This window comes from Camelus bactrianus, chromosome 10 (assembly GCF_048773025.1).
Source record: "Camelus bactrianus isolate YW-2024 breed Bactrian camel chromosome 10, ASM4877302v1, whole genome shotgun sequence".
NCBI lineage: Eukaryota > Metazoa > Chordata > Mammalia > Artiodactyla > Camelidae > Camelus > Camelus bactrianus.
In genome coordinates this window covers 23,888,655-23,915,660 of record NC_133548.1, presented here as the reverse complement: position 1 = coordinate 23,915,660, position 27,006 = coordinate 23,888,655, and the positions used below count along the sequence as shown (strand labels likewise).

The 27,006-nt window shown below is 42.2% G+C and overlaps 1 protein-coding gene and 1 non-coding gene across 2 annotated transcripts in view; one reads left to right on the top strand and one right to left on the bottom strand.

The window, feature by feature from the left end:
• Nucleotides 1-1,429: 1,429 nt before the first annotated feature.
• Nucleotides 1,430-27,006, top strand: part of CAT (catalase) — a 38,544-nt gene continuing 12,967 nt past the window's right edge. The window contains exons 1-9 of the mRNA XM_074372181.1: nucleotides 1,430-1,589; nucleotides 15,080-15,251; nucleotides 16,313-16,423; nucleotides 17,704-17,834; nucleotides 18,339-18,443; nucleotides 19,025-19,150; nucleotides 22,077-22,268; nucleotides 22,726-22,878; nucleotides 25,888-26,026. Coding sequence (XP_074228282.1) covers nucleotides 1,524-1,589; nucleotides 15,080-15,251; nucleotides 16,313-16,423; nucleotides 17,704-17,834; nucleotides 18,339-18,443; nucleotides 19,025-19,150; nucleotides 22,077-22,268; nucleotides 22,726-22,878; nucleotides 25,888-26,026 — 1,195 coding nt within the window. The 5' untranslated portion in view covers nucleotides 1,430-1,523. The remainder of the gene's footprint in view (nucleotides 1,590-15,079; nucleotides 15,252-16,312; nucleotides 16,424-17,703; nucleotides 17,835-18,338; nucleotides 18,444-19,024; nucleotides 19,151-22,076; nucleotides 22,269-22,725; nucleotides 22,879-25,887; nucleotides 26,027-27,006) is intronic.
• Nucleotides 20,120-20,192, bottom strand: TRNAV-AAC (transfer RNA valine (anticodon AAC)). The gene has a single exon. It is a non-coding gene; the product is annotated as a tRNA-Val (tRNA).

Here is a 27,006-nt window from a genome sequence, read left to right as displayed (position 1 = left end):
AGTATGCTAACATTTCAAAGACAACCCCAAGCATAAAAAGTGATATGAACGCAGAAGTAAAAGAAAAGAGTGACAGCCTGTCTGGAAAGAGACAATCCCTGACCATATAAGGATGGAAACAATCAAGGGCAGGGAAGGTGTAAAGAGTAAATATGATGCCCTAGGAGTGGGAGATTAACAGAGTGGAAGAAAGATCCCTGGTGTGGCCTCAGGATGAGAAGTTGTAGGAATCCAGTTCTCTGTTGAGGTCTAGGAGTCCCATTTTCCCCAGCTTTATTGTGGCGAGGCAACTGTTTCAAACTTTGTATACAATCTCTCTAGCTGGGGACCAGCAAGTCCCCTTTTCTTTTTTCATCTAATCAGATTAAGCATTTTGAGATGAGTCATACCCCAACTGAAGATATTTTGCTATAGAACTTTTTGCATATTTGAGCTCTTGGGCAATTTTGTTCTGGAATATGACAATTCTATTTCTGTCTATTTCACTTATTATATTGCACTGCTCAAAACCCTCAAAAATTAGTCCCATTAACTTGTTGAAGACATATTCCAAACTCTATGGCAGCATTTCTATTAATAAACAGTGGGTCTGAGCATCTTAGTTAACTTAAATTACTCTACATCAGGAGCAAACTAACCTCTTGACGTCTGCTTATACTCTGTCATGGTGGGGAGACTTCATTTACCTTTATTGTCTTTTTGTCGTGAAGATTAAGTGACATAATCTGGCAAACATCTAGCAGTGTCTAACACATAGTAGACACTCAAAAAGGGGAGCTTCTAAGTCAAAAAGGGAGTCTTAAAGGCTGACTTTTCTTTCTATGTATTTCAGAGTATTAAGATCATTTAGAACAATGTCAATGTTTTGCTTTTCTATGTTTTTTAAAACGGCACGTTTTTCTGTGTGACAAAGAAAAAACAAAGTACTGTTTGAGAGTATGACTACTGATTATACTTAAATGCAAAATCAGTGTTTGCATTCATTCTAAATTCCATCAATCCTTCAGTTGTAAACAATGCTAACATTAGGGTATAACAAAATTTCACTTTGCACAGAGGAATTCAGCCCAGGATTTCGGACTTTTTAAGAGCTGACAGCATATTTAAGGAGTTCAATGCCCCACTGAGCAGGGCCTAAGCGTTCCCCCAATAAAACTGGCAGGCCACCAACCGCCCCGTCCCAGGGCACCCTGAAGGAATGCTGATAAGCCGAGGCGGGAAGTCAAGTCCCGGTACTAGGAGCCCAGTCCTAGGCTCACCGATCCAGGGGTTTTGATCTCGCCTCTTTTTCCCTCCCCTTCCTTTCTCCTCCAGGAGTCCCTGCTCCTCAACCCCGCCCCTACTTGGCTTCCAATCCTATCTCGCCTGGCGCTCGGGCGGCCAATCAGGAGGCGGCCCTGCTGAGGGGGCGGGACGAGGGGCGGAGCTGAGCGGCAGAGCCCCAAGTCGCCTACTTCAGGCGCGCGGCTGGAGACGCGCGAGCCCAGGCCGCCTGCGACGTTCTGCGACTCCAGTCAGACACCATGGCGGACAGCCGGGATCCAGCCAGCGACCAGATGAAGCGCTGGAAGGAGCAGCGGGCCGCGCAGGTACACCCTGCGCTCTCCGAGCCGGCCCTACGGTCCTCGCACAAAGCTGGGCGACCGCGAGTAACGGCCCCTGTTTCTCCAGAGCGGCGGTTCCGGGGCGGGGCGGGGGGGGGGACTGTACCACCGATCGGGGACCGGGGTGGGGCTGCCTTTCGGTCCGGTTGGACTGTTACATTCGCGGGGAGGAGGGGAGAGGGTTCTGGGGCCGGGGGCAGCCAGACCTGCAGGATTTGTTGTCAGCCGCAGGGCGTGGGTTGTTGGATCATAATTTTGCACTCTTGCCATCTGGGACAGAGGTCGCAGCTGGAAGCACGAGTGAAGGCTCACGGGGAACGAGGCAGAGAGCTGCAGCTGCAAGAAGGGAAGTTGGGTGGGAGGGGGAGTGGAAACAGGCTTTAGCTTTGCCCGCTCAAACAGTAACTACCAGCTTTCATATTTGCGGGACGCCATGGGGGCAAGGACCGTGTTTTATCATCTCAGTGTCCCTAGCACCGTACACACAGCATTAAGCGACTAAATAAAACGATTTTTACATCCATGATTTCTTTTGCACTTAAAAACATCAAGCCTAGCATTTTAGAGCTGGAAGCGACATTTCAGATTAATTAATGCGTTTATTCCACAGGTATGGTTTGAGTGCCTGCATGTGCTAGGCACTGGCTGGGATGAGGGGTACAAATTCCAATGAGGCCAGAATTGGCCATGGAGAAGCTCAAAGTCTAGTCCGAAAGACAAGACAGATAAACAAATGATTACCTTCCAGCGTGGTGAGGGCTCTAATATAGCTTATCTGTAAAGTGTAAAGGGACTGATGGACTGGGCTGACAGGCTTGTCAAAGCAGGTGACATCTGAACAAGAGCTTTAAAGATGAGTAGGATTTCAGCCCAGTGGTGGTGGGCCAGGCATTCCTGGCCTGTACCCAGGAGTGCAGAGTCTTAAAGGGCATCTTTAGATGAGGGCACATCTGTTCTGAGTCTTCTTTTGTCAAATTGGCCCAGAGTCCTTGCCTAGTTCCCATGGCAGCTGGTTAGTGGCAGAGAGAGTACTAACTAGAGTCATGCCTCTAGTCCTTTAGTTATCTTGCCTCTTCTTGCCTCGTGCTCTTTCTCAAAACCAGGTTAGTATTCAGGAACTGGGGTATGAATGCCAAGTGCTTGTGGATTGTCTTAGAGTTCTCTATTTGTGAGAAGACAGCCATCCTCTAAGGGCCTGGAAAACCTCTTTTCTCATTCTGTCCTGTATCGTACGCCACTAGGGTATTTAGTTTTTCATGAGTTCTTAGTCAAAGTGAACGAGAGAGACTTGTAATCTTACTAATCAAAGACAAGCAGCTAGTGAGTGGAAGAGTCAGAATTAGAACTCAGCTTCCTGGGGCCAGGACTGTCCATACCCAGGGGTTGCCACATCCTGGTTCACACTGAGGTTTTCATGACTACTCAGTGAATTGAGAAAAATATGGACAATGTAGCAAGTTTTTCGTAAAACAAAATTTATTCATCTTTAAAGGACTCCCCTGCAACTAGCTTGCCTCTTCATTGTTTGGGAGAATCATTAACTATTGTTAAATCATTAAGACCTTGCTGGTGGCTTACCCTAGATGGTTGCCCATGTGAGAAACAGCGGGCCCACAGAGCACACCTGTAATCTGGGGACTCCTAGTTGAGCTACTGCTGCCTCCTCTGCCCGAGCATCTTAGTGTACTGTTTACATTGTCCTGATTGGTGGTCACGTTGATGTCTTGTTCCTTGCTTTCAGCTGCTCTGAGTCAATATTGTTTATTTCTTTGAGGTGACCACCCCCAAAGGAATTTTGCATATGTCACATAGTCTTTTTAAGTTTTCAGTGCTTTATTTTGAGAATTTTCAAACGTCCAGAAAAGTAGAAAGAATTGTGTAGTGCCTACCCATTTATCCACCACTTTTTTTTTTTTTTGCTATATATCTTTTATAACATGTTATTCCAGCTGACTATCCCTTCATACATCCATTAACCTGTTTTTTGGGGGTGCATTTCAGAGTAAGTTGTAGACATCAATAGACTTGACCCCTAAACACTAAGCATGCAAATGAACAGAACTCAGTGTTTATTTGTATTTTTAAGGTAAAATTTACATCCAGGGAAATACACAAATACTAAGTGTACTAAATACAGACACTTGTGAATCCCATTCCTTTATTGAGATATAGAAGCCTCATCACCCTGGAGCATTCCTGATGCTGTTTTCCAGGCATTTCCTGCAACCTCTTCAGTCTTGCCCCAGGCAGCCGCTGTTGATTTACTTTTTTATCCATTGATTCCTGTACTTTTTGCGTAATGCTGCTTTCATTCAGCAAATATGTTTTAAGATTGAAAAAAAATGTCTCAGGGTTCTTTCACATTGTCACATATATCTGTAGCTCTTTTTATTGTTGAGTTGTTTTCCATTGTGTTAATATCCCACCATGTGTTTATCCTGTTGCCAGGCGCCTAGGCTCGTTCCAGTGTTTGGCTAGAATGAATAAAGTTTCTATAAGGGATCTTATACAAGTCCTTTTGTGCATATATGCTTTTATTTCTCTTAAAAAATACCTACGAGTAGAATTGCTGAGTCATAAGGTAAGTGAGTGTTCTATGAGAAGCTGCTAAGTCTTTTTCCAATATGGTTGTACCATTTTACATTTCCATTGACAGTGTTTGAGAGTTCCATTTGCTCCACATCTTGCCATCTTTTGGTATTGTCATTCTTTTAATTTTAGCCATTCTGGTGGGTAGGAAGTGGTATTTGCAATGCTCTGATGACCAGTGAGGCTGAGCATCTTTTCATGTGCTTATTTGACCACTGGTATATGCTGCTTTGATAGATCTGTTCAAATCTTTTGTCCTTCAAAACATTGGATTGTTTATCTTATTATTTTTGATTCATAGTCCATATTTTAAATATGATTTTAAAATCGTGTGTGGGTTAAATGCTGTAATAATATATCCCAAAGTGTATAATGGTATAAACACATTAGAAATGTATTGCTCTTACATGATTAGCCAAAGGGGTAGTGAGTACTCTGTAGCTCACAGTTATTGAGGGCTGCAGGCTGAACGAGGCTTCCCCTTCAGCATCACTATCTAGTCACAGAAGGTGAAGAGCTTGGAGGAGAGTAGGTAGGAGGTTTAGAGGCCAGGCTGGAAGTGGTGTAGGTCACATCTCACATTCCTTAGGCTAGAACTCTGTCACATGGCCACACCTAACTTTGAGGGAGGCTAGGAAATGCAGTCTACCTTTGTGTGTAGATAGCCAACCCTACTACAGTATTCAAACATACATTCCATGTGCTGAAAATCTCTAGCTGTTTTCTTGTGGTGTTGTGATGGGCAAACAGGCGTAAACTCTTTCAAAAGAGTATGTCCTTTTTACTTTCTGACATTAAAATATTCTTTCTGTTAGAGAATTATGACAGTAAAGGATGATATATATTGTTTAAATCTCCTCTTGCGTAAGTGGGCAGTGGGCAGCCTTGTATCAGTATCCTCCCCCCCACCCCCAACACCAGTTTGTTTTTATTTTGTCTGAACTGTGAGCACTTGAAGTTATGGAACTTCGGTCGGAGGGCACCCTGTAATCTCCTCCCTCAAGAGCCAGATGCCACATGGCAAGCTGGGTGTCTCCTCCTTTGGAACCAGAGTGTCAACCAATGTGAGAGCAATTTATTGGGCGTCTCTCCTTGTGGGCATATTTTGCTGCTGACAAGCGAATTGGGAGTTTTGTAAGCTTTAACAAGTGAACAGTGAATCAGATATGTTCATAGGTATGCCTTGGATCTTCTTAAAAATCTATTTCTTTTTCTCTCAAAATACATTGAGGGGAGGGAGGTGGTTTTGCAGATATTCCCAGTCACTTTGGAACTTAGACAGGAACTTTGTTGTTTATTGCTTAGAATGCCCTTGGTTCTTCCTTTGGGATACTTAACTGTAATTAGTAGTCTCTGATCCCTTAGAAACTGGAAAATTTGAGCATTTCAAACCTTACCTTTTTTTTTTTTTTAACAGTTCCCTTATTACTTGGGGGAGAGCTTGGGTCTTAGCCTGTCCGTTCCCATCAGTGAGTCATAAGACAGTGCCTTTGAGGGTCTATGTATGTTTTGGGGTAACTTGATAATAACTGCATTGATGTAACACTGCCAGCATTCGGGCTGGGGAAGGGGTGACCGAGTAGCTTCTTGTGTACATGTGTTTTCATTTCTCGTGGGAACTATCTTGAAGTGGAGTTGCAGGGACATAGGGTGGCAGGAGGAGAGAGACAGACACTTTGAAAAGTTGAATCAAAATTTCTAAGCATTCACGTCTATTAGCCAATGTCTGGACCACCCCATATTTCTTTTCCCAGGTAAGAAGAGAGTCTGATTGCAAATGTAAAACAAGCAAATGTTTATTTTTGTTTATTTTTTCATTTTTGTTCTTTATTTTCTTTCTGAGTACTGTGACGACTGTAGTTTCAACTGCAGGGAGTAAAGGACTCTTACATTTGTAGATCAATTACCCTTCATTTTTTGAGCCCTTCTCTTCTCTTATTCCCTTTTCTGAAAAAATCGAAGGACTAGGTCAATTCTCAGTGCTTATCAGACTTATTTAGTAAAGTCATTTTCAAGACAGAGAAAAACCTCTTTTGCAATAGCTATTCTGTGTATTTTCAAGGTTTTATTCTTGGTGGGATTATTCTAAGTGTTTGCTAATTATTGAAAACCAGTAGCAATGTGTTTTGATCATATCTTGCTAGAAATTTGGACAACTCACCAAGAAGAAACTACTGTGACATGTTTGCTCTCATACAAAATAATATGAAACAGCCTTGGACTTGAAAAGCAAACATTTCCCATTTGGGTGAGGGAGGAGGTGCTGTCAGTCAGTCTGTGTTTAGGTCCAGCCATGTGATTTTGAAGCCTGTCATTTATTTTCCTTGTAAAAGGCAACCTTTGTTTTATGTTTCCCCTGGAATTAAAACTGCCCACTCGTTCCCTTCCCTGGGATCCTGGGACTCTTTTGATTTTCTTCAGGCATTTGCTCCCCTTCCCCTGATGGAGTTTGACACCAAGGACAGGCAATTCTTTGCATGCCTGTTGCTTCTTATTGTTCCTGGCTTACTGCATGGTTGTCAGCCTGAGGCCATAATACTTCCGGGTCCCATAAGCCGAGATGTCCTGTTGCGTTCACTCAGTGTACTTTGTTCAGTACCAACAGGATCCACTTGTGTTCTTGATGACAAACACAGTTTGATTTTTTTCTTACACTTACCGGATTTCACTTTTCCCACTATAGATTACTTAATATTTTATTGAGTGACAGTTCCCTAGGCAGATGGTATAGGAAAACTTAGGCAATGAGTAAAGTAGAGTGAAAACTCATGCTCGCCTCCAGAGCTTAGAATGACCCACTGGTCTTGACTTACCCTGGGGCACTTGGTGGCTTAACCATGATGAAGTCAGCTTACAAGATGATGTACGTTCCAGTGATGAATTTGCCGTTTGGGGCCCAGAAAGCATAGTTTTCAGTCTTTAAGGAAAATCAGAAAAATTTCCCAGTGTTGTCAGTTCACTGATTTTGTGCTTGAGAATCCATCTAGTGTGATGTGGTATTGAGGTGGGTCGCTCTCTGATGCTTACAGTGTTTTGAGATGAAAACAAAACATATCAGAACTGAATCCAGAATTGAGGAGTAAATGGCCTATATAGAAGTCGGGGTTTTCCACTTTTTCTAGTCACAATAAGCCCTCTCTGGGCAGGAGCCAGTGTTAATCACCTGGTCCATTGTATATTTTAAGTACAGTGCTGAATTCATCTGCTCTTTGTCTTAACTGAATGTGTTAATATATGAAAAGGTTTTAATACATAGCCTGGTCAGAGTTACCACTCTTGTATTAGTGTTATTAATGTAGTCCTGTGTTTCTCTCCCTTGCTTCAACAACTCCCTTACTTCTTTTATGAGGCATTTCTCTCTGATTCTTCAAAAAAAAAGCCCCAAACCTTTATATTGTGGAAAATTTCAAACCAGAACTGAAGTAGTGAGGATAGTGTGATCAACTTCCAAGTGCCTTGTCTCTCAGCTTTAATAATGATCTTATTTCATTTTATCTGTAAATATTCTCCAGAAGACAAGAATTCTTTAATAACACCGTTGTCACATCTACAAGATGAACAATAATACTTAATATCCTCAAATATCCAGGCAGCATGTTCGCTTTCCCAGACTGTCTCTGTGCAGAAAAGAGTTTGCATGCAGGAGTGAGTCTGCTGTCCCTAGAAGGGCCCACTTGCAAGGTTGGCCCTTGGCTAGCGTCCAGACCTCGGATCTCTGGAGGGTTCTCTGGACCCTAACTGATAAGAGTGGCTCACGGTGCCTAAGTCATTTGTGCAAACGGTGTGGTTTACGCTTTCCTTCTGGGAGTCAGAAGGTGCCTCCATGATCAGCACCCAATACAGACCCTGGGCGCTGAGTCCCTAATGAGCTTCCCAGCTAGACAGGATTTCACATGCATTGCCACAACTTGCTGGGGGAGTTAAGCGTGTCCTGTGTGACTCCACCAGGAGAGGACTCTTGGAATCTTGTGCTGGTTTCCCCTGGATTTCATGTGCCTTTTGTCTTTGCTGATTTTGCTTTGTATCAAAATGCTGTAATAAATTATGGCCTGAGTATAGCTAGATGCCGTGAGTCTTAGGGAGTCACCGAAACTGGACCTGGTCTTGGAGACCCCTGACACTGTCTCTCTCTCTCTCTCTCTCTTTTTTTTTTTTTTTTTTTTAACATTTTGTTCAAATCCAGATGCAAATAAGGGTCACACATTGTGTTGGTTTTTATGTCTCTTAAGCCCATCTTTCTTTTCTCGAAGGCGGTTGTAAACGAAGTTTATAATGGTTTAGTGAATCAGCGAAGGGTCAGGCTTTATAGTCAAGCAGGGTTCAAAATGAGGCTTCACCACTGGGCAGGTTACTTCACCCCCCTTCCCTTTGGTTTCTCGTATTTAAAACGGAATAATAATTCTTCTTACCTGGCAGTATTATTGTGAGAATTCACTTGAATAAAACATGTGTGTAAATTGATACATGTCAATTACACAGCCTACAGAACATGTGCAGGATATGCTGGCTGCGCTGTTTTGAGAGGTGATAATATATGGTTAAGATTTGGGTCCTTGAGCCAGTCTGTTTGGGTTCAGATTCTCATTGTGCCTCATTCTTGGTGGGTGAGACCTTGAGCAGGCTGAATAACTTCTCCACACCTCAATTTCCTCTTCTGTGTAGTGGAGATGATCATAGTCCTTACCTCAGAGAGGTGGATTAAATGTGATAACCCGAGGAAAGAGTTTAGAACAATGCCTGCATAGCAAGCTGATACTATTGTTAATTTTGAGGCTGGAGTGCTTCTCACACACACACATCACATACCTACGCTGAGAGAGAGGCAGGGAGTCTATGGGATGAGAGGAGATTCAAGTTTCACCTTTCTTACTGGTAGAGGCTTGGTTGGAGAATGTGGCTTAGGAGTTTTGGCCAAGAGGGCTTTCTGAGACCGCACCCCTGAGTTGAATTTATTTACCCTTGTGTTTAGACAACTCTGGAGATTATCAGGCCTCCCCTTGGGAGGAATGGGTGCTGCTTGTGGCCACTGGCTTCTAAAGGGGAGGCTGTGGGGGCCCTGTGTGGCCTGGGCCCCTTTCCTAACTCTCCCCTTCCTTTGATCAGGACCAGAGGCCTGGAGTACCCCAGTGTCATCTCTCCACCTCCAAGAAATCTGAGGGCCAGGGCAGTCTTTGATTGTCTGTGTATGGGTGTGCATCGAGGGCACTCGATGAAGCCTTGCTGAGTAAGTGTGTGAGGCAGTGATTTGCTAGAACACCAGGTGTGCTCAGCATTGATCCCAGAGTATAGCGCTGTTGTCATGACCCCGCCAGGACTGAAAGTTAGGGACGGTTTGTATTACCACTCTTTCAATTTAAAAAAGGAAGACTAAGATGGTTAATAAGTTTTTGAAAACTCTGTGAGCAGAGGGCACTAATTAGTGGAGAAACTGTGTTGATTAAGTATTTCACCAGAGAAAGCCAACCTGAGTCCTCCCAGGAAAATTTCTTCTGTAACTTAGTTTGAGCCAAAAAATACAAACAGCAAAGCCAAAATGGAATTTAACTTTGGGTCCCTCTTTCTAATCATGGTGCCAGTTTTTAGCCAGGCCAGGTTACTTCTTTGCCAATTTCTGTGACAGGTTTTATAATAAGTTTGTCGAAAGGTGTTTGATCAGAATTTGAAGTTGTAAATTCAAATATTTCCCTTTTATTTTTTGGAGGGGAGACGCACGGAGTGGCACAGACCATTACATATTGGTCCATAGTTTAATTCACTCACACGTTGAATCCACAGCATCTGTTGTGCACTTGTTGGTAACTGAGCACTGTGGTGGGTGTCAGGCCTATGGATGCAAAGGAGGCTACTGTGTAGAGAGGAAAAACCGTGCTGTAAACAGGCAGTTATAATACTTTGTTCTGTTGGGCCCAAGAAGATGCCCTTGACCTGGCTCCCGGCTCTCTTTCTCCTCGTGGTGTAGGGTGCGGGCCGGAGGAGCAGTTTGGGAGAAGCACGTGAGAAGGTCATGAATAATCAGCAGCCAGAAACATGTAAGCACATTAACAGGTACAAGTGCTGCTTTTCCAGAGACGGAGCTCTTAGAATTGTCCGGCAACAGAAAAACTATTCTGTCTAAAAAAAATTCGTGTTCTAAAGTGATCTTACACTGAGTTAAAAAAAAAACAAAATGACAAGCCTATAATCAGAAGTTGTAAGACATACCTTTGCCCTTCTACACTTGTTACATGTGGCAGGTAAACTTGTGCCACCACGCTGAAATCTGCATAAAGTTAAATTGTCTGAGCATGTGGCATCACTTGTTAAATGGGAATCAGAGCATTTATCTCACTGAGTTATTGGGAGGCTAGAGAGAAGGTAGTCGGGAAAAGATCTTGCATGTGGCAAGTATTTGAGAAATGGCATTTTCAGAGGTAAATGAGAAGCTATGTACAGTTCTTTCAACCACACTGATTCTGTCTTTGTCCTTTCTGATTAGCTTTGGACCCGCATAGCCACCCTCCATCATACCTCTAGAGAAAGCCCAGAGCTTGTCTGATGCTTGTGAAAAACAGGGGTGCAGGCTGCAGGGTGTGGCTGTATTGTGGTTTTACTGGCATTCATTATCTTCAGGAGTCCACTGTTTCCACTCTCCTCCAAGACGGCAGACTTAGACCGTGGTGTGTGCAAGACAGAGGGATGCTTCTTGCTAGGCTCCATGGTCCATGGGGACAGGGAGGACAGGGACCATGCCTGGTGAATGAGTGAGTGTTGAAATGAGTGCACCTGAGGGGTCCTTGTTCTAAATGCCCCACCTCCCGCCCTGGGCCCTACCGTCCAGCCTGCAGAGGGGTCCACCTTGGGACTGCTGAACTTCTAACGTGACCCAGGGGTGCTATGGCTGCTTTTTATACCCTCGACCTGCAGACAAGCTCTGACTTAATTTCTCCCTCCAGCCCCTTCTCTCCCAGCTCCTGTTAGTCTTTCACTGTTGCCAGGTGGTTGCTGCCTCTGCTGTTTGTGCATTTTTCATTTTTTTCCTCTTCTTCCCTCCTCTCTTTCCCTCCTGTCACCCCTGCCCTTCTCAGCTTGTGCAGAGAGTGGCTTCATCAGACTGTACTCATCTAAATAGGTATCATCTTCCGAGTTTTGCCATTCCTGGATATTTCTGTCATTGCTTTCAGCGCTGGAGGGCTGGTTTTCACTGCTTCCTACTTCAAAAATGAAAATAAATGGTCTCTTCCCTAGGGTTGATCACAATGTTCACTGCCCACAACTGGCTTTTTACAGAAATGATTTTTAAAAATGTGCTTTCCATGTTTTTTCCCAGCCCCACCCTCATTTTATTTGGTAAAGCTTCATTGCATTAATTCGCTCCATCTCAGCGAATATACTGCATCCTTCTCATCTTCTAGTAAATACTCTTCTTTTTGCTTCAGGTCAGTTTCTCTTATCTGATGTTGCCCTAATCATCCCCGCAAGTCGGGGTTCTTTTTCTCCCTAGTCTTTGCCCACTGGCCTCCCTTCTGTCTTGCTGACTGTGTTGAAGCTTTTCCTATCACACTTGTTTTAAAGGCAAATTGCATATCCATCAGCTTGTGTGAGGAAAGGTATTAAAAATGAAGGCAATTGGTCTATTAGACCAGGGAATTAGAAGAAATGCTTAATGCTGTATTTGTAACTTACAAACCTAGGTTTCATTTCTTGATGGGATGGGTATTATGGAGGAGATTCCTGTGATGGGTCAGGGGAGGCCCACTGGTGGCAACATTGCAGCCTGGCCACGCTAAGTTTCCATGATTCAGTGTCATCAGGCGAGACCATCTCACTCTTTAGTTCGTCACTCATTCATTCACTCATCCAGCTTACTCTGCATCTGCCTCCTTTGGGCATGGTTTTCATTCTTGACTTGGTCATGCTGACCTAGTCTTGAGGAGGGGACATGCGATGTGTTCTCATTTCTCAGCGCAGCTCCTTCCTGCATTCGGGATGCGGGGATGTAAATGACACACTGACCTGTTTACCTTTCCTTTTCCTGAGCTTGGTGCTTCTCTCATACTCTTCTCCTTTATGGGATGTTCTTCCCTCTCCTTTTTTTTTTTTTTTTTTCAATTTTTCCTTTAGTGCCTTGTTGATAGGATGAAAAGAGCATATAAAGGGTAGACAGATTTAGTTTGCTCATACTTTTTATGATTTTAATTGTGGATCATCCAAAAGCTTTAGGTCAGTGGTTCTTAATCCTGGCCTCACTTAGGAGTCATCTGGAGAGCTCAAAAAAATCCCAACGATGCCCAGGCTTCACCTGGACTAATTACATCAGTAATTTCTAGGGTGATGACCAGGCAGCCTTATGCTTTGAAAAGCTCCCAGGTGATTCCAGTGACAACCAGGGTTGAAAAATAAAGATTTTAGGTTTAAACTAAATCTTTTCTTTTCTTATTGATTTTCTGGTTTAGATGAAAAAATGTATACAGTGTCACATGTATCACATGTGGAACTTCAAAAGAGAGTGGTATGATTGGGTGGGAGCTCCTAACTAGACCCTTAAACTTTTGTGCAGTTTGGAAGGGTTTGTTACTGGATTGGTGAGATCTGGTGAGAGAGACTGAATGAATGCCTACACATTTGTCGTGGCTTCTAGGAAAATAAAACCTAAAATGCTTTGCTTCTGCTGTCAGGTCGCTTTCTCATGGCTAGTAAAAGTGGTAGTGAGACAGGAGGGAAGGGGGCAGGGCATACCCACTGAAGGAAAGACACAGCAATTGAGAACAGGACAAACTAGTTAGAACCAAGATGGCGGAAGACTCGGCTTCCAGTAGACCTTGAACCTCATGGCGCACCCACAGGTGCCGTGACAGTGCCTAGACTGACCATGAAAGGTCAAAAAGTGGGCAGGGGCCCAATTCCTGGAAATCACTGCTCCTTCACCCAAATAGTTGGAATAATCCTCCTACTCATTACTGTATGAAATTACCGAGCCCATGAAAACTAACGACCCTGTGCCTCGTGATCACTCTCTTGCCTTCTGAGTCAGCCCACACTCTGTCTATGGAGTGTGTGTCTACTTTTACTTTAAACTAAACATCCCACACCTCTCGGTCTCTCTCCCTCTCACCTTTTGAGACGGCCCACATTCTGCTTATAGAGTGTGTATCTCCTAAGCTGCTCTCCCTTCCGAGTGAGATGGACCACTGTCTGTGGAATGTGTATCTCTAAATAAACTTGCTTTCACTTTACTATGCTTCATTCTTGAGTTCTTTTCTGTGGGAGGCAAGAACCTGTTCTCTGGCCACAGTAGCATATGTGTGCCTAATGTGTGGCCGCATTTTCCACACGTTTAGTTATTTTAATCCATGTATTAACTATGGGAGGTAGTTCTTTTTTGTCCATTTTGCAAATGAAAAACTGATTCAGAAATAGGAAGTAGCTTGCTGGTAGCCACACATCTGGTAAGTGACAGAGATGGGGGTTGGAGAGAGGCTCTGCAGTGCCAGCACTCATGGCTTCTCCACGGTGCCATGTTGGCCTTTCCTCACTCTGATGTGGATAGAACTCTGGTGTGTGTGAAAGCTTCTTGTTTATTAATTTTGAAAATTCCAAGATCTCTTTTATTTGGTGCATTTTCCCAAAGAGCTCATGGTACTTTTATAGTTTTTAAAGTACTCCCCCACTCCCCCGCCATATCCTCTCTAGAGAAGAAGAGGCAGCTATTGTGTTTATTTTAATATTCAGAACAGATGTGCATGGAGAGTAAAAGTTACATCCTCTGTTCCAGGTTTGGGGAAATCCTGATTGTAACACTTTTCTGGGTACGTGAAGTTGGTACCGCTGACGTGCACCAGTAGACCTTTCTGTGTTGTTCTCCCAGGATGGAGATGGCTTAGCTCTGCCTCACCCACATAGCTCCTCTGATTTCCCAGTGAGCAGGGGAGGACTTTGGAGAGGCAGTTGGTTGTGGTCAAAAGCAGAGTGTGACCACAGAACAAGATGAAGTGGGAGCTGCCCAGAATCAGGGGCTTAGAGACGCTGCTCCTACCCTAGATAAGGGACAGCTGAGAGGCTGTTTTGTGGGGTTTTTAAATGTTTTTCTGTGAGGGAGGGGCAGAAAGTAATTAGGTTATTTATTTTTAAAGATGGTACTGAGGATTGAACCTAGGACCTCAGACGTGCTAAGCAGGTGCTCTACCACTGAGCTACACCTTCCCCCTGAGAGGCTTCCAATATAATGGAAATGGGAGAACTGGGTGGATTAAAACTAATTATTACCATCAAACAACCTATCCCATCTCAGAGACACCTGACATCTTTAGAAAATTAATACTAGCATCCATCTTACCAGTTCCCATTTATTTTCAGTGACAGTAAAAGCCACTTTATTGACTTTTTGGGGAGAGGGGATGGTGGAATTGAAAAGACGTTGCAAATAGCTGGTGTACACTGCTTGAGAGAAATGCATGCACTGTATGGAGTGACCCGCCTTAACATCTAGAGCAGTCATACAGCATCTGTGAGTTCTGAGTAAAGCATGAGCAGGCAGATTCTCTGGAGACCACCTTCTCACTGTGAGTCTGGACATTCGTATTAAGCACATGTGGTCTTTTTTCAGGTGATCCCTATCTGGAGCCCAAGGGCTGTCCCCAGAGCAGGAGGGGAGCAAATTGGCAGGTTATTTAGCCATCTTCCTGCTCTAGGGACAGCCTAGAGCAGATTTCTTAGCATTTCTTAGCATTTCTGAGACCTGACTATGAATTTCAGGCAGTGGGATATTTTGTAGTATTTCAGTACTTTGGACACAGGAAATTGAAAAAAGAGTTTGGACAGAAGATTTAAAAAATGCAAAAAGATGGCCATGTAAATGAAGGGTGTGATTGTACTGACTCTCTCACACTTTTCCTCTCGTGTTCACTCAGAAACCTGATGTCTTGACCACCGGGGGCGGCAATCCAGTAGGAGACAAACTCAATGTTATGACAGCAGGGCCCCGCGGGCCCCTCCTGGTTCAGGATGTGGTTTTCACTGATGAAATGGCTCACTTCGACCGGGAGAGAATTCCTGAGAGAGTTGTGCACGCTAAAGGAGCAGGTGAGAACTGTTGTCAGTTGCTGTGAAAGGACTGTTTCATAGCACCTGGGTTAAAAATTATTTCTCAGTGGCTCGGAGCTCCTTTCTCCTTTAATAGAAGTGCCAAGTCTCCATTCCTAGGAGAGAGGAAAAAAAATGTCCATCAGTAGAGGAATCAGTAATTAAATGATGATTATTTCCCCAGATTGGACCTTATATGTAAAATACTTTGCTTTATTAAAAGTAGAAGTAATCTTCCATTTATATTATTTTATAAATGTAGTTTAGTGAAAAAGTAAAAATATGGAAATACAGACACAGACATGCTGTAATTGTAATAGATTTAGATGGCGTACGTAACTGGATAAATACTGGAATGAACTTGGCAAAATCTAGGATGGTCGTGTTAGTGTGGTGAGTTTGTGGCGATTTTTCCTTTTTGTCCCAAACTGTAAAACTTTAACTTGTTTTTATTACAGAAATAAAAGACTGGGGTGGTGTTTAAAGAAAGCTGAAAACTCAGAAGGAAAAAGAAAGCTTGATAGAAAGGAAGAAAAAGTTTTTGTCTAACCTGCTTACTTGCACTCCCAGTTAGAACTTCTTAATGTCTTCATTTCCTCTTCTTCCATCTTCTCCAGCTTTTTTCCCGTGGCTTTTCCATCGTGACTTTGATATGCTGTTAAGTATGTTGTCTGGCTCTGTGTTGTCCTTCCTCAGTGTTTAATCTTTCTTTCTCTGTGTTTTTTCCTTCTCTCCTCCCCGTTCTTTGTCTTGTAGGTCCTTCAAGTTCTTCTCAGCCCCCGTGTCACTGGGGCAGCATTGACTAGCTCCTTCCGGCCCCATTCATCTTCTCCTCTTGGCTCCAGCTGTGTAGCGCTCAGCTTAGCGCTGAATGATCGTAGGTCTTTGCATTTTGCTCTCATCATTTTGTGTTTGGATGTCCCCCTGTCTCCCATCACATTGGAAGCTCCCAGGAGGCTAGTGCTAGACCACAGTTTTCTCTCATCACTCAGTTGCCTATTGAGGGCCTGACGGCCTGAGTGACGGTCTTGTAATGAGGATTTCTGTGTCTTTCACATTAGGGGCTTTTGGCTACTTTGAGGTCACACATGACATTACTAGATACTCGAAGGCGAAGGTGTTTGAGCACATTGGAAAGAGGACGCCCATTGCCGTTCGCTTCTCCACTGTTGGTAAGTCAGTCTGCTTGCATTACTGGTGTTGCTTAACTCAACCCTGTATCTTATCTGGGGCACTTAGAATTTAAGAAAAATTATTAGACAATAGGAAACAAGCACTTCTCCAAATAGTAGCAAGGAGTTACAGTAGAAAAAAATATTTTAAGACATGTAGGAAGTTACTTACAGTTCTGTTTGTTGAAGTCTTAGGAAATCACACTTATGCAGAGGTTGCCTCTGCAATTCTGTGACATTTGGAAAGAATTTTTCCTACAAGTTGTTCCCTCTGGCGGAAGCATGGAGTGGGCATCTTACTCAATAGCCACGGTAACAGCTGCCCTTTATTGAGGTTAACTCTGTGCCGTCCATGGTTGGTGCCTTACTGACATTAATTCTGATCCACAGATCTACTTTGCAAGGTGGGATTCTTTCTATTTCAGAGAGAGTTAGTGTTTTTTTCCTCATGTTACAGAGCTAGTAAGAATTACATCTGTCAGATTAGATCTCAACACACCACAGTGCCTGATGAATTCTGTTTCTGCGTGAGTCTGTATTTGTGCATGTAAAAAATACTGTGGAAACTATGGTTACCAAAGAGGAAAGGTTGGGGAAGGCTAAATTAGGATTCTGAGATTAACGTATACACATCACTATATATAAAACAGATAAACAACAAGGACCTACTGTATAGCACAGGGGGCTATATTCAATATCTTGTAATAACCTATAATGGAAAAGAATCTGAAAAAGAAAATGTATATATATATGTATATGTATAACTGAATCACTTTGTATACACCTGAAACTAATACAATATTATAAATAAACCATACTTCAATAAAAAAAAATACTGTGGAATGGAAAAATAAGTGAAATTAAGAATAAGAACTTATGTTTTGACTTATTTTCTTAATATTAACCTCATAATTTTGACAGCTCGTCTGTTCATTATTCACTACCTCAATCTTCATAATTATTCTCTTCCCCTATTTTAATTTAAATTTGAATTACCTGTTTGAACAAAGCTATCTTATTATGTTAAATGGATAATCTTTTCAGCTGTTTATATATTCTCTAGTTACTCTCCATTAATTCCTTTTTTTTTTTTTCTGTCACTTTTTAGGCTTAGAATTAGCTGGTGGTGGTTGAAATAATAGCCCAGGTGCTTAACTACCTAATTTACTTCTAGAAAATGAATTGGAAAGACTAGATCCCAATGTTTCTTTATGACTTTAGGCTTCTTGGATGCAGAGTACTCTGGCGTAGGCTTCATTCTTCCTGTTTAAATCTTCTAGCTGGAGAATCAGGCTCACCTGACACCGTTCGTGACCCTCGTGGCTTTGCAGTGAAATTTTACACGGAGGATGGTAACTGGGATCTTACTGGAAATAACACCCCCATTTTCTTCATCAGGGATGCCATGTTGGTAGGTGATGAAGTATTTTGTACTCTACAGATACTTGTTGATTTAAACTGATTTCAAATACTATGTATAGATTGGTATTTGAGGAAAAGCCCTGGGAAAGGTGGAAAGATGAGAATTTGGTTGGCTGGATTGCCTTTTTTTCTTTTCTTTTTGGTGGGGGGAGGAGATTGCCTTTTTAAACACATTTTTCTATATTTAATATCTTTTTACAAGATCAAGTAACAACAGTTATCTTGGTCTTAGATTTGGCATTTTAGGATTCACCGACTTAATGGGAGTAATCCAGTCTTCCTTATAGAGCATGGAAGATGAATAAAAACAGGCAATTTGCCCTAGAAACATGTAGCGGGTAAATTTCATTTTAGGATTTTGCAGTTTAAAATTCTAGGGTTATATTGTTCAGAATTATAATCCATAAACCTAGTAATAGGCAATGTGTAATATAAGACATTATAATTCCTGTAAACTCAATTTTTGTTTTTTTTCCTCTCTTTTTCCATTTAGTTTCCATCCTTTATCCACAGCCAAAAGAGAAACCCTCAAACGCATCTAAAGGATCCAGATATGGTCTGGGACTTCTGGAGCCTGCGCCCTGAGTCTCTGCATCAGGTGGGAACACTTCTTTTTTCCCTGCGTTGTATCACCGGATATGGAACTGTTAATTATGCCTCCTAAGTTTTTCTCCAGTTTTGGCTATTTTATTATATTGTTTTTTTGACTCTTGAGGGGGAGGCTTTCTCAGATTTCTTGATCCTTGAAGAGTTTTATAATGACTGATTTTTTAAATCTTCCCCCATTCATAGACCTTATGTGATGCTAGAACCATCACCAATTGAAATTAAGCAATATTAAGGATTAAAGTCTCTAGTAGGAAGTAAAGCTCTTTGTATTAGGGAAATGAGGAGAAAGTAGTACCAAACAAATTTTCTATTAAATTAAAATTTGAATAACAAGTTAGGCTAGTTTGTTTTAGCTTTTCTTTATAGAATTTTGAGCCATGAGGTTAGTGATTGGTATATCATTCTGCTTTAAAATTGTTCTGTTTGTTAATTTTTATAAATGGTAACCCTTCCTATGGGCACTTGGCTAGTACGTTCTGTGATTTTCCTGGAAGCTTAGGACTGTCTTAAAGATAGAAGATGTTTTGATTTAAACTGAAAATTTCTAGGCTTTATTTTTCTGTTCCTCAGGTTTCCTTCCTGTTCAGTGACCGAGGGATTCCAGACGGTCACAGACACATGAACGGATACGGATCGCATACTTTCAAGCTGGTTAATGCGAATGGAGAGGCAGTTTATTGCAAATTTCATTACAAGGTATGCGTTGCCTCTGGGCAGGGGGTGGAGGGCTCCCACCACCCATGTCTCCTTAACTTTCCTGAGGACTGGGCAGCCATCAAGGCCTCCCACCTTTCGCTGACCTCAGGGATAAGTATTGATCTAGTTGATAAGGACCATGACTGTTTTGTTGGCCACTGCCCAAGTGAATAGACTCACGCTGCCCAGTTAGAACTATGTGTGGTCGTTTTTCATGTGGCAGGAGAATAAGAGCACAAAGCTACTGTCACTAGTCAAGCTTTCTTCTTTTGGATCCTGGGAGCTCTGCCATACATATTTGGAAAAAATGTTCATTTTGTGCTGGCTCTCTGGTTTAGTGTTTCTGGTGCTAGCAGGGGCACATTGATGTTTTTTTTTCCTTCTCCCTGGAGAAGGAAGATCTAAGATTTGGTCTGGGCTCAAACATGAGATAATACAGGCCTCCAAGCTAGGCAAAGGAGATTCCTACCTGGTTTAGCCTAGGGTTCTTTGTTGGACTTTAGAGTCAAGTGTTAGCAAACAGTAAGGATGGTCTTGCTGTGCCTTCCCAAGCCTGGAGTCACTGCTCTGAGCACAGATACTTTTGGGATCCAGGAGGGGACCAAGGCAGAATCAGGCACTCCTGTCTGTAATACCAACCTCACTCTCATTTTCAGCATCTGATGCTATCTTTCCAAAAACATTTCTCCTAACTTTCTAATTCATCCCTCCATTTATTTAGCATTTATTGAGGGTATATTATGAACAAGGCAAATGCAAAATCAGTTACAAATGTCAGAAAACAAAAATTCTGGCTTTTCCATTTGCTTTCATACAATCACATCAGAGTAGATCAGTTACCTTTGGGGAAGCTTTTGTGAACCTTTTAATTAACTGAGGTGTTTTTCCTCCAAGGCTCTTTAGAAATTTCATTTATTTGTGAGAGAGGTAATTGGGTTTATTTGTTTATTTTAATTCACTTTTTTTTCATGGAGGTACTAGGGATTGAACCTAGGACCTCGTGCATGTTAAGCGCACACTCTACCACTGAGCTATACCCTCCTCCCAAATGAGGTGTTTTAAAGAGTTCTCTCTTAGTATGATCTTGGCATTAGTTAGAATAAGTAATATTGCCAGAGAACTCTAGAAGTTTGTTAAAAACCCCCTGGTTGCCTAAGAACTTGTTTCCAAATACTGCTGCTAAAATAAGCAGAGACAGAAATGGACTGATGACAAGTATAGTTTTCCTGTTAATGAAATCCCCAAACCTGTTTTCTTCTGTCCTGTCTTAATCTTTATCTGAACAATTTACATGGGTATTTCAAACAGGAAAACTGTCACCCTCTTTATATTTATGACTTTATACTTACGTTCTTTGTCAAGGAACAGTTGTAGGAAACAGTTGACCCATTGGCTTGTAATTGCCAAAAGGAAGCAGTGTAGTGTCACTTAGAGCAGGACTAAATGATTGTATCTGGGACAGCTGGCATGGTTGGTGGCTTTGCAGACAGAACAATCTGAACTCAGATCTTCCCTCTTCTGGATAACTGTGACTTGGTATATTATTAAAAGTTCCCTGAGCTCCAGTTCTGTCTCTGTAGACGTGGGATAATTGTCTCAGCAGTCTATGGTCCTGGAAAGATCAGATTGCTTATGGGTCTGTTCAGCAGAGGGCCCTGAGGTAGCATGAAATCTACATCGATTCATCGATTTGGATTATTCTGGCCTAAGATTATTCTTTTCTAAGCCTAAGGGATTCAATTAAAGTCAGAAAGGTATTGCAATATTATTGCACAATTTAAGGTATTAACTGGGTGATCTGCAGTTGGTGACCTCCGTTTTTTAATCCTGAAGATCTAATAATAAAAAGGGTTTAACTCCTGCAGTGGCTAGAGAGAGCTGTTCTGTGGTAGACGTAGGCCAGCCTTCCAGGGTTGACTTTTTCCAAGGAAATCTTTCCATGTGCTTGGCCTGTTGAGAGGTCTTTTAGAATAAGGTGCAGGTGGGAAGTCTATTGACCTGCAGGATGGGATGACAACAGGAGCACTTGTGAAAGTGACAACTTCTCTGGGTCTTAAAGGCTTGTTCAGAAACTCAGAAAACTAATATTGGCTCCTCATAGTTGGAGGACTGGTTCAGAGCAGCTGCACTGAAGTTCTTTCCAGCTCTATGAACTGTGATTCTATGATTTCTTTAAAAAAGAAAAAGGAAGAAAGTTGAGGTGGAGGGATGCTAGTTGAGCACAACCTCAGTAATTGATTTGAGCTATTATAAAACAGGTAATAAAAAAAATTACTTCATGCAAAAAACAGGGGAAATCCTTTAATTTTATTAGTTTTTTGCTTATTTTAAAAATATATTTTGATTTTTTTTCTGATTTGAAAAGTATAGCATGAGTATAAAAATTCAAATAATAGTCACTCTGGAAAACAGTTTTGAAATTCCTCAAGAAATTAAACATAGAATTAGCATATGACCCAGCAACTCCATTTTGAGACAGACACTCAAAGAAATTCATGGAATTGGAGACTAAAATGGTTAAAATGGTGAATTTTATATTATATATGTATATTTTATAGCAAAATGTTTCGGCTTGTCTGAAGACAGTAGTGCAGCATTCTTTATATGAGTGAAAAATTGAGAAAAAACTGTATGTCAACAATTAAAAATTCAAATAATATAGAATACTGAAAGGGAAGGATAGGGCTAATTTTAAATATAAAATGTGTGGGTAGATTCCCTGGACAATGAAAAGAATCAGAATAATCAAGCAGAATTTCTTGTTGACAGATTCTTACTTGCATCAGATTTGAACCGTGGAATTCATGTTACGAGGAAAATCCAGTCTTTGGGTAGTGTTACTCATAATGCTTCAATGAATTACTGATTCAAGGTTAATAATTTTGATCATAAGTTTCAGTTTGAGCTTCTTTCTTTCATTCTGTAGACTAACCAGGGCATCAAAAACCTTCCTGTTGAAGAAGCAGCAAGACTTGCCCAGGAAGATCCCGACTACGGCATCCGGGATCTTTTTAATGCCATTGCCACAGGCAACTATCCCTCCTGGACCTTTTACATCCAGGTCATGACATTTAATGAAGCAGAAAACTTTCCATTTAATCCATTTGATCTTACCAAGGTGAGTCAGTTAACAACTAAATTGTTTTCTTTTTAAAGTGTCTTCATGCCTAATTTAAAAAAAATTTGCAGTCAGGCATTCATAAGGATAAGAAAGTCAAGTGCAAGACACAGTCGTACCACTTCAGAGTTTTCTAGCCTGTTAGTGAGGTCTTCCTTCCAGTTCCTGTTTGATGAGTTCGTTGAGTTCATCTGGTTGCCCTGGTATATTGTTATTAGCAGGAAGCAAATTTTGATAAGGAGATGTGCTTTTGTCCAGGGAGAGTATCAATATTTACTGCTTACTGTTGTGAAAGATTCAACCAATGTGCTCACCTTACTTTTTTATTTTATTGGATTAAAAAATATTATTTTCACTTATTATCATTGGCTTCATTGTATTTGAAAGCTGATATTTTTATGGGTACTTTAATTTCCTTCTGTTGACAGTCTGATAATTGTGAACATATTATTTTTAGGTTTGGCCTCACGGGGACTATCCTCTTATCCCAGTTGGTAAACTGGTCTTAAACCGGAATCCAGTTAATTACTTTGCTGAAGTTGAACAGTTGGCCTTCGACCCAAGCAACATGCCACCCGGCATTGAGCCTAGCCCTGACAAAATGCTTCAGGTAAACCTGGTGGATTGAGATGTTCTGAGGCACATGCGCGCGCACACACACACACACACACACACACACACACACACACACCCCAAGTATAATTTGGCAGATCTTTTATATAAAGAATTAATGAGGACATCACTTAAAATTTCATCTAGGTCCTTAGTTTCTGTGGAACTAACTGAAACATTCTTAAATGAGCATTAAAGCATAAAACAAATTTCATACTACATCCTTCAATATGTTAAGACTTTGATCTTTAGTCTCTTAATTTAGAAGAGGTTATGTTAGAAATGCTGTAGGTATTTTTCAGGTCAAGTATGCTTTTTCAGTCTGCAGTCAACAAGAGGGACTATCATTAATTGATTATAGCACTTGGTCAGCATAGGTTTTTTCATTGCCTCTTCCATGGTGATGCTTGAATTTTTCCACGTGCAAAAAGAGACCCAGAGATGATTTTTACAAACTCAGTTTATGTTTCCATTGATTAAAGGCAGTGGCTTAATTTAACTGTCTTGGTAATGTTCTTAGGCATACGATATTCTTCCATCACTCTCCAATGTGCTCTTTCAAGAGTACAAAGAGTGAAAAATTCTTCTTTGGATCAGAAATTAATAGGAAAACAACTGGCTTAATAATTATTGAATAAATCCATCTTTTGTGTTCTTGGACTATGACCATGGAACAAAGGTTAAAGTTTATACCCTGGATCAGACCACAGGGACTGACGGCTGTTTCTTATGTAAGCGTCTGATTCCAGTTCACGTGTCACTCTCCATGGAGCCAACCTAAGATCCCTTGTTTTTTAAATAACTTTTTTGCTTTGTCATTGGAAACATCTGAACTGCTTATAGAAAATAAGTTTTAATTAGTCTTTAGTTCAATTTAACTACTATAAATTGAATACCTGTCTACTGGTAGATTCTTCTGGCTGCTAATAACAGATATAAAAACACAAGATAACTCTCATGTAAGGCGGAATGCTGTGGTGACTCAGAAGGAGAAGTCTTGTCTGATAGGAGGATGATGACAAAATTTTGAGAAAGGTAGCATTTGAGATGGCTTTTTGAAGAATGGATAGGATTTCTATTTTCAACAGTGGTGAAATGGAGCAGGAGAGGGACATGGGTGTAGACACAAAGGTGGACCGTGTTGGGTATATTTAAACTGTAAACAGTCACTCTTTCCTGAATTAGAGGAACCAAGATGCGGTACATTGAGTGTATGTCAGAGGGGACCTTAATGCTTGAGGAGAAGTTTGTACAATTGTCTTTTCTAGGAAAAGTTTTCTTCATATATATCAAGTAGAATCACTCCTGTTGGTGATAAATAGAAAAGAAGAAACTGGGGGTTAGGAATAGAAAAGGGAGGTCAAGCAGATTACAGAGGATAAGCAGAAGCTCTTGCATTGAAACCAGGGAGCAGAGGAAGCCAAGACCATGTGACGTTGAGCCTGGGGTTAGGAGGGAGCTGAACTGCAAAAAGGCACAAAATTGTCATGGGCAGAGCCAAGGCTGCAAAACCCTGGTATTAAAGATACAGGTTGAGGGACGAAAGGTCACCCAAAGTCTTCTCACAAGAATCCAGGTAAGTGTGGGTCTCTGGGACCACAGTGTGACCTGGAGGCGTTGAGCAACACCAAGTCTAATAGAATTAGTTGAGCACTGAAGTGTTGGGTGGAGGCCTGGCCCCGGGGAGAAGGACCCCAAAGCAAAGACCCATTCTCGACCATAAGAGAAAATGAATGTATGAGGCATTCTGTTGAGATTGCTTGAAGGAGCTCTAGTTGGTTCAGGGAAATTATCAGTTCCTAGCCTAGTTTTCCACACAACTCCTTAGGTCATTTCGCTGAGAGTTTTGATACCCCGGAGCGTGTTAGGGGCCACACATCAGGGAAGGACTGTAGTATGGGTTTAGCCCTTTGATGACCAGTGAGGAACTGTTCAAGGCTTTTTGAGTAGGTCAGTAATATAACCTGCATGGGACCTTAGGAAGCGTCTTTCAGCGGGAACGTATAGGATGTTGTTGCTGGAGGAGGGGCTGGAAGTGGAGGGCCAGCTGGGAGGACTTGGAAATCACTCTGATGAGAACTAATGAGTGTCTGGGTGGTAGCTGTATTACAGTAACAGACCATGTTCCAGTTGCCTTTCAACAAGGTCATCATTAAATATTAACACTTTGTAATCAAAGCGGTAAGCCCAACCTCGGTGAAAAGTCACTGAGACTGTCCCCTGAGTACTGGTGATGCAGGCGCAGCCTTTCTTCACTCCCATACTCTGCAGTTTACCAGGAGCGAAGAAATTGGCCTGACTGCTTGGGTGGGAGAGCTTTGTTCTGCTTTCTCACCCTGGCCCAGCAAGGAGCTCAGGCCTTGGGTAAGGCCTCCATTCAGGCTGGAGCCAGGGTATGGCCTCGCTGGGCCCATTTCCCAGTCTTGACCTGCAGGTGGAGTGGAGATGCCTTATAAGCCATAAGGGGACTCAAAACCAGAAATACATGACGAGGCCATATCCGAGAGTTGCCTATGGCTCAAGGGAATCTTCTGTCTCGTTGGTAAAGTTAGAGCACAGCTTAGTCTTTACAGTTGGTTTTGTTGAAATTTGCTCCTTTGTTAAGAGCAAAAGTTTGATCCCTGGAGTGAGAAAGTGGGGAGGAGTGGAATTAGTTCATGGTTCCAGTTAGTTGGGTTCTTGCAAATTTATCTTACAGTGTAGTATGTCCTTGTGAATAGGAAATACTGCAAGAGGGGCACTAACTTGTTATTTGAGGGAAAAAGGAGTTATTATCTAGAACATATGTGAAAATGTGTGGATGTCTGGCCACATGGCACGGAAGATTAAGGACTGTTCAATTAGGGAGAACTCACTGCATGACAGAAAAGAGATTGTGCCCTTTACTGGGGGGATGGGCAGGGTTATGTGGTGCTTTGTGCTGGAACCTTGACAATGCAGTTTATGGACCTTTCCTTTTTTATATGTTACTGCACACAGACAGCGTCTGTTTCACTTATCACTGCAGGGCCGCCTGTTTGCCTATCCTGACACTCACCGCCACCGCCTGGGAGCCAACTATCTTCAGATACCTGTGAACTGTCCCTACCGTGCTCGAGTGGCCAACTACCAGCGTGACGGCCCCATGTGCATGCTGGACAATCAGGGTAGGTGTGGGACCGCAGCTCACTTCGCGGGTGCGGGGCCACTGCTGAGCAGGCGGCGGGCCGGCGGCCGCACCAGCCCAGGGCTTTCCAGGCTGCCCCACGGGTGCTCCTGCCAACCACGTATTTTTGCCCAGCGTTGAAGGTTTACACTGCCTGAGGACTCTCCGTCCTTTTATCTACTTTGTATGTTTTATTGAGAGTTCCCACCTCAGATTTACTTGCTGTCCATCTGACAGTGAAAGGCAGGGAGAAAGAGCTTTCACACTGGCTGTTATAGGGTATCATCCAACCTAGGGAGCAGGCTTTAAAGCCTCTTCTCAAAGCAGACAATCTCTAAAATCACTCAAGTCACCAGGACTCTTGGAAGTGCAAAAGCTAAGAGTTTGCATCTTTTGTTTCTCTTTGTGCTTTGCTGGGGCCCTGAAGGAGCACGTCTAGCTAGAAGTCGGGGGGGGGGGGTGGGGGGGGTGGGGGGTGGGGGGGGAGGGGAGAGGAGTTAGAAGATGGGAGAGAGAGTAAATCCAGGGGTTTCCCCCCACCTCTCTGATTCACAGAAACTGGTGAGATGAGACTCCACTGCCTTTTGTCCTTTGGAGCTCATCTGTCAAATTTGATTTTTTTCTTTTCATTACTCTTTTTTGGCCATGTTCAAAAAGTCTCTGATTACTTATTCTAATTAGAGAATGCTTGATTAATGTTTTTTTCCTTTTAATATTCCACAGTTTAACATAGATCTCAGTTTCCTTTTTTTTATTTTCCTGTTGAAGGCATCTGATCCCTTCAGAAGTTTTACTGGTTATTCATTTTCATAGCTATAAATACCTATATTCAAACAAAGTTTATTTTTCTATGATAAAAACAGTACATGTACCCTAAAGGAAATGTGGAAAATATAAGGGAAGGAAGAGAAGGGAGAAGAAAAACTCGTTAATAGTCACAATATCCAGAGGCCAGAACTGTTGCATTTTGCTGTATTTCTT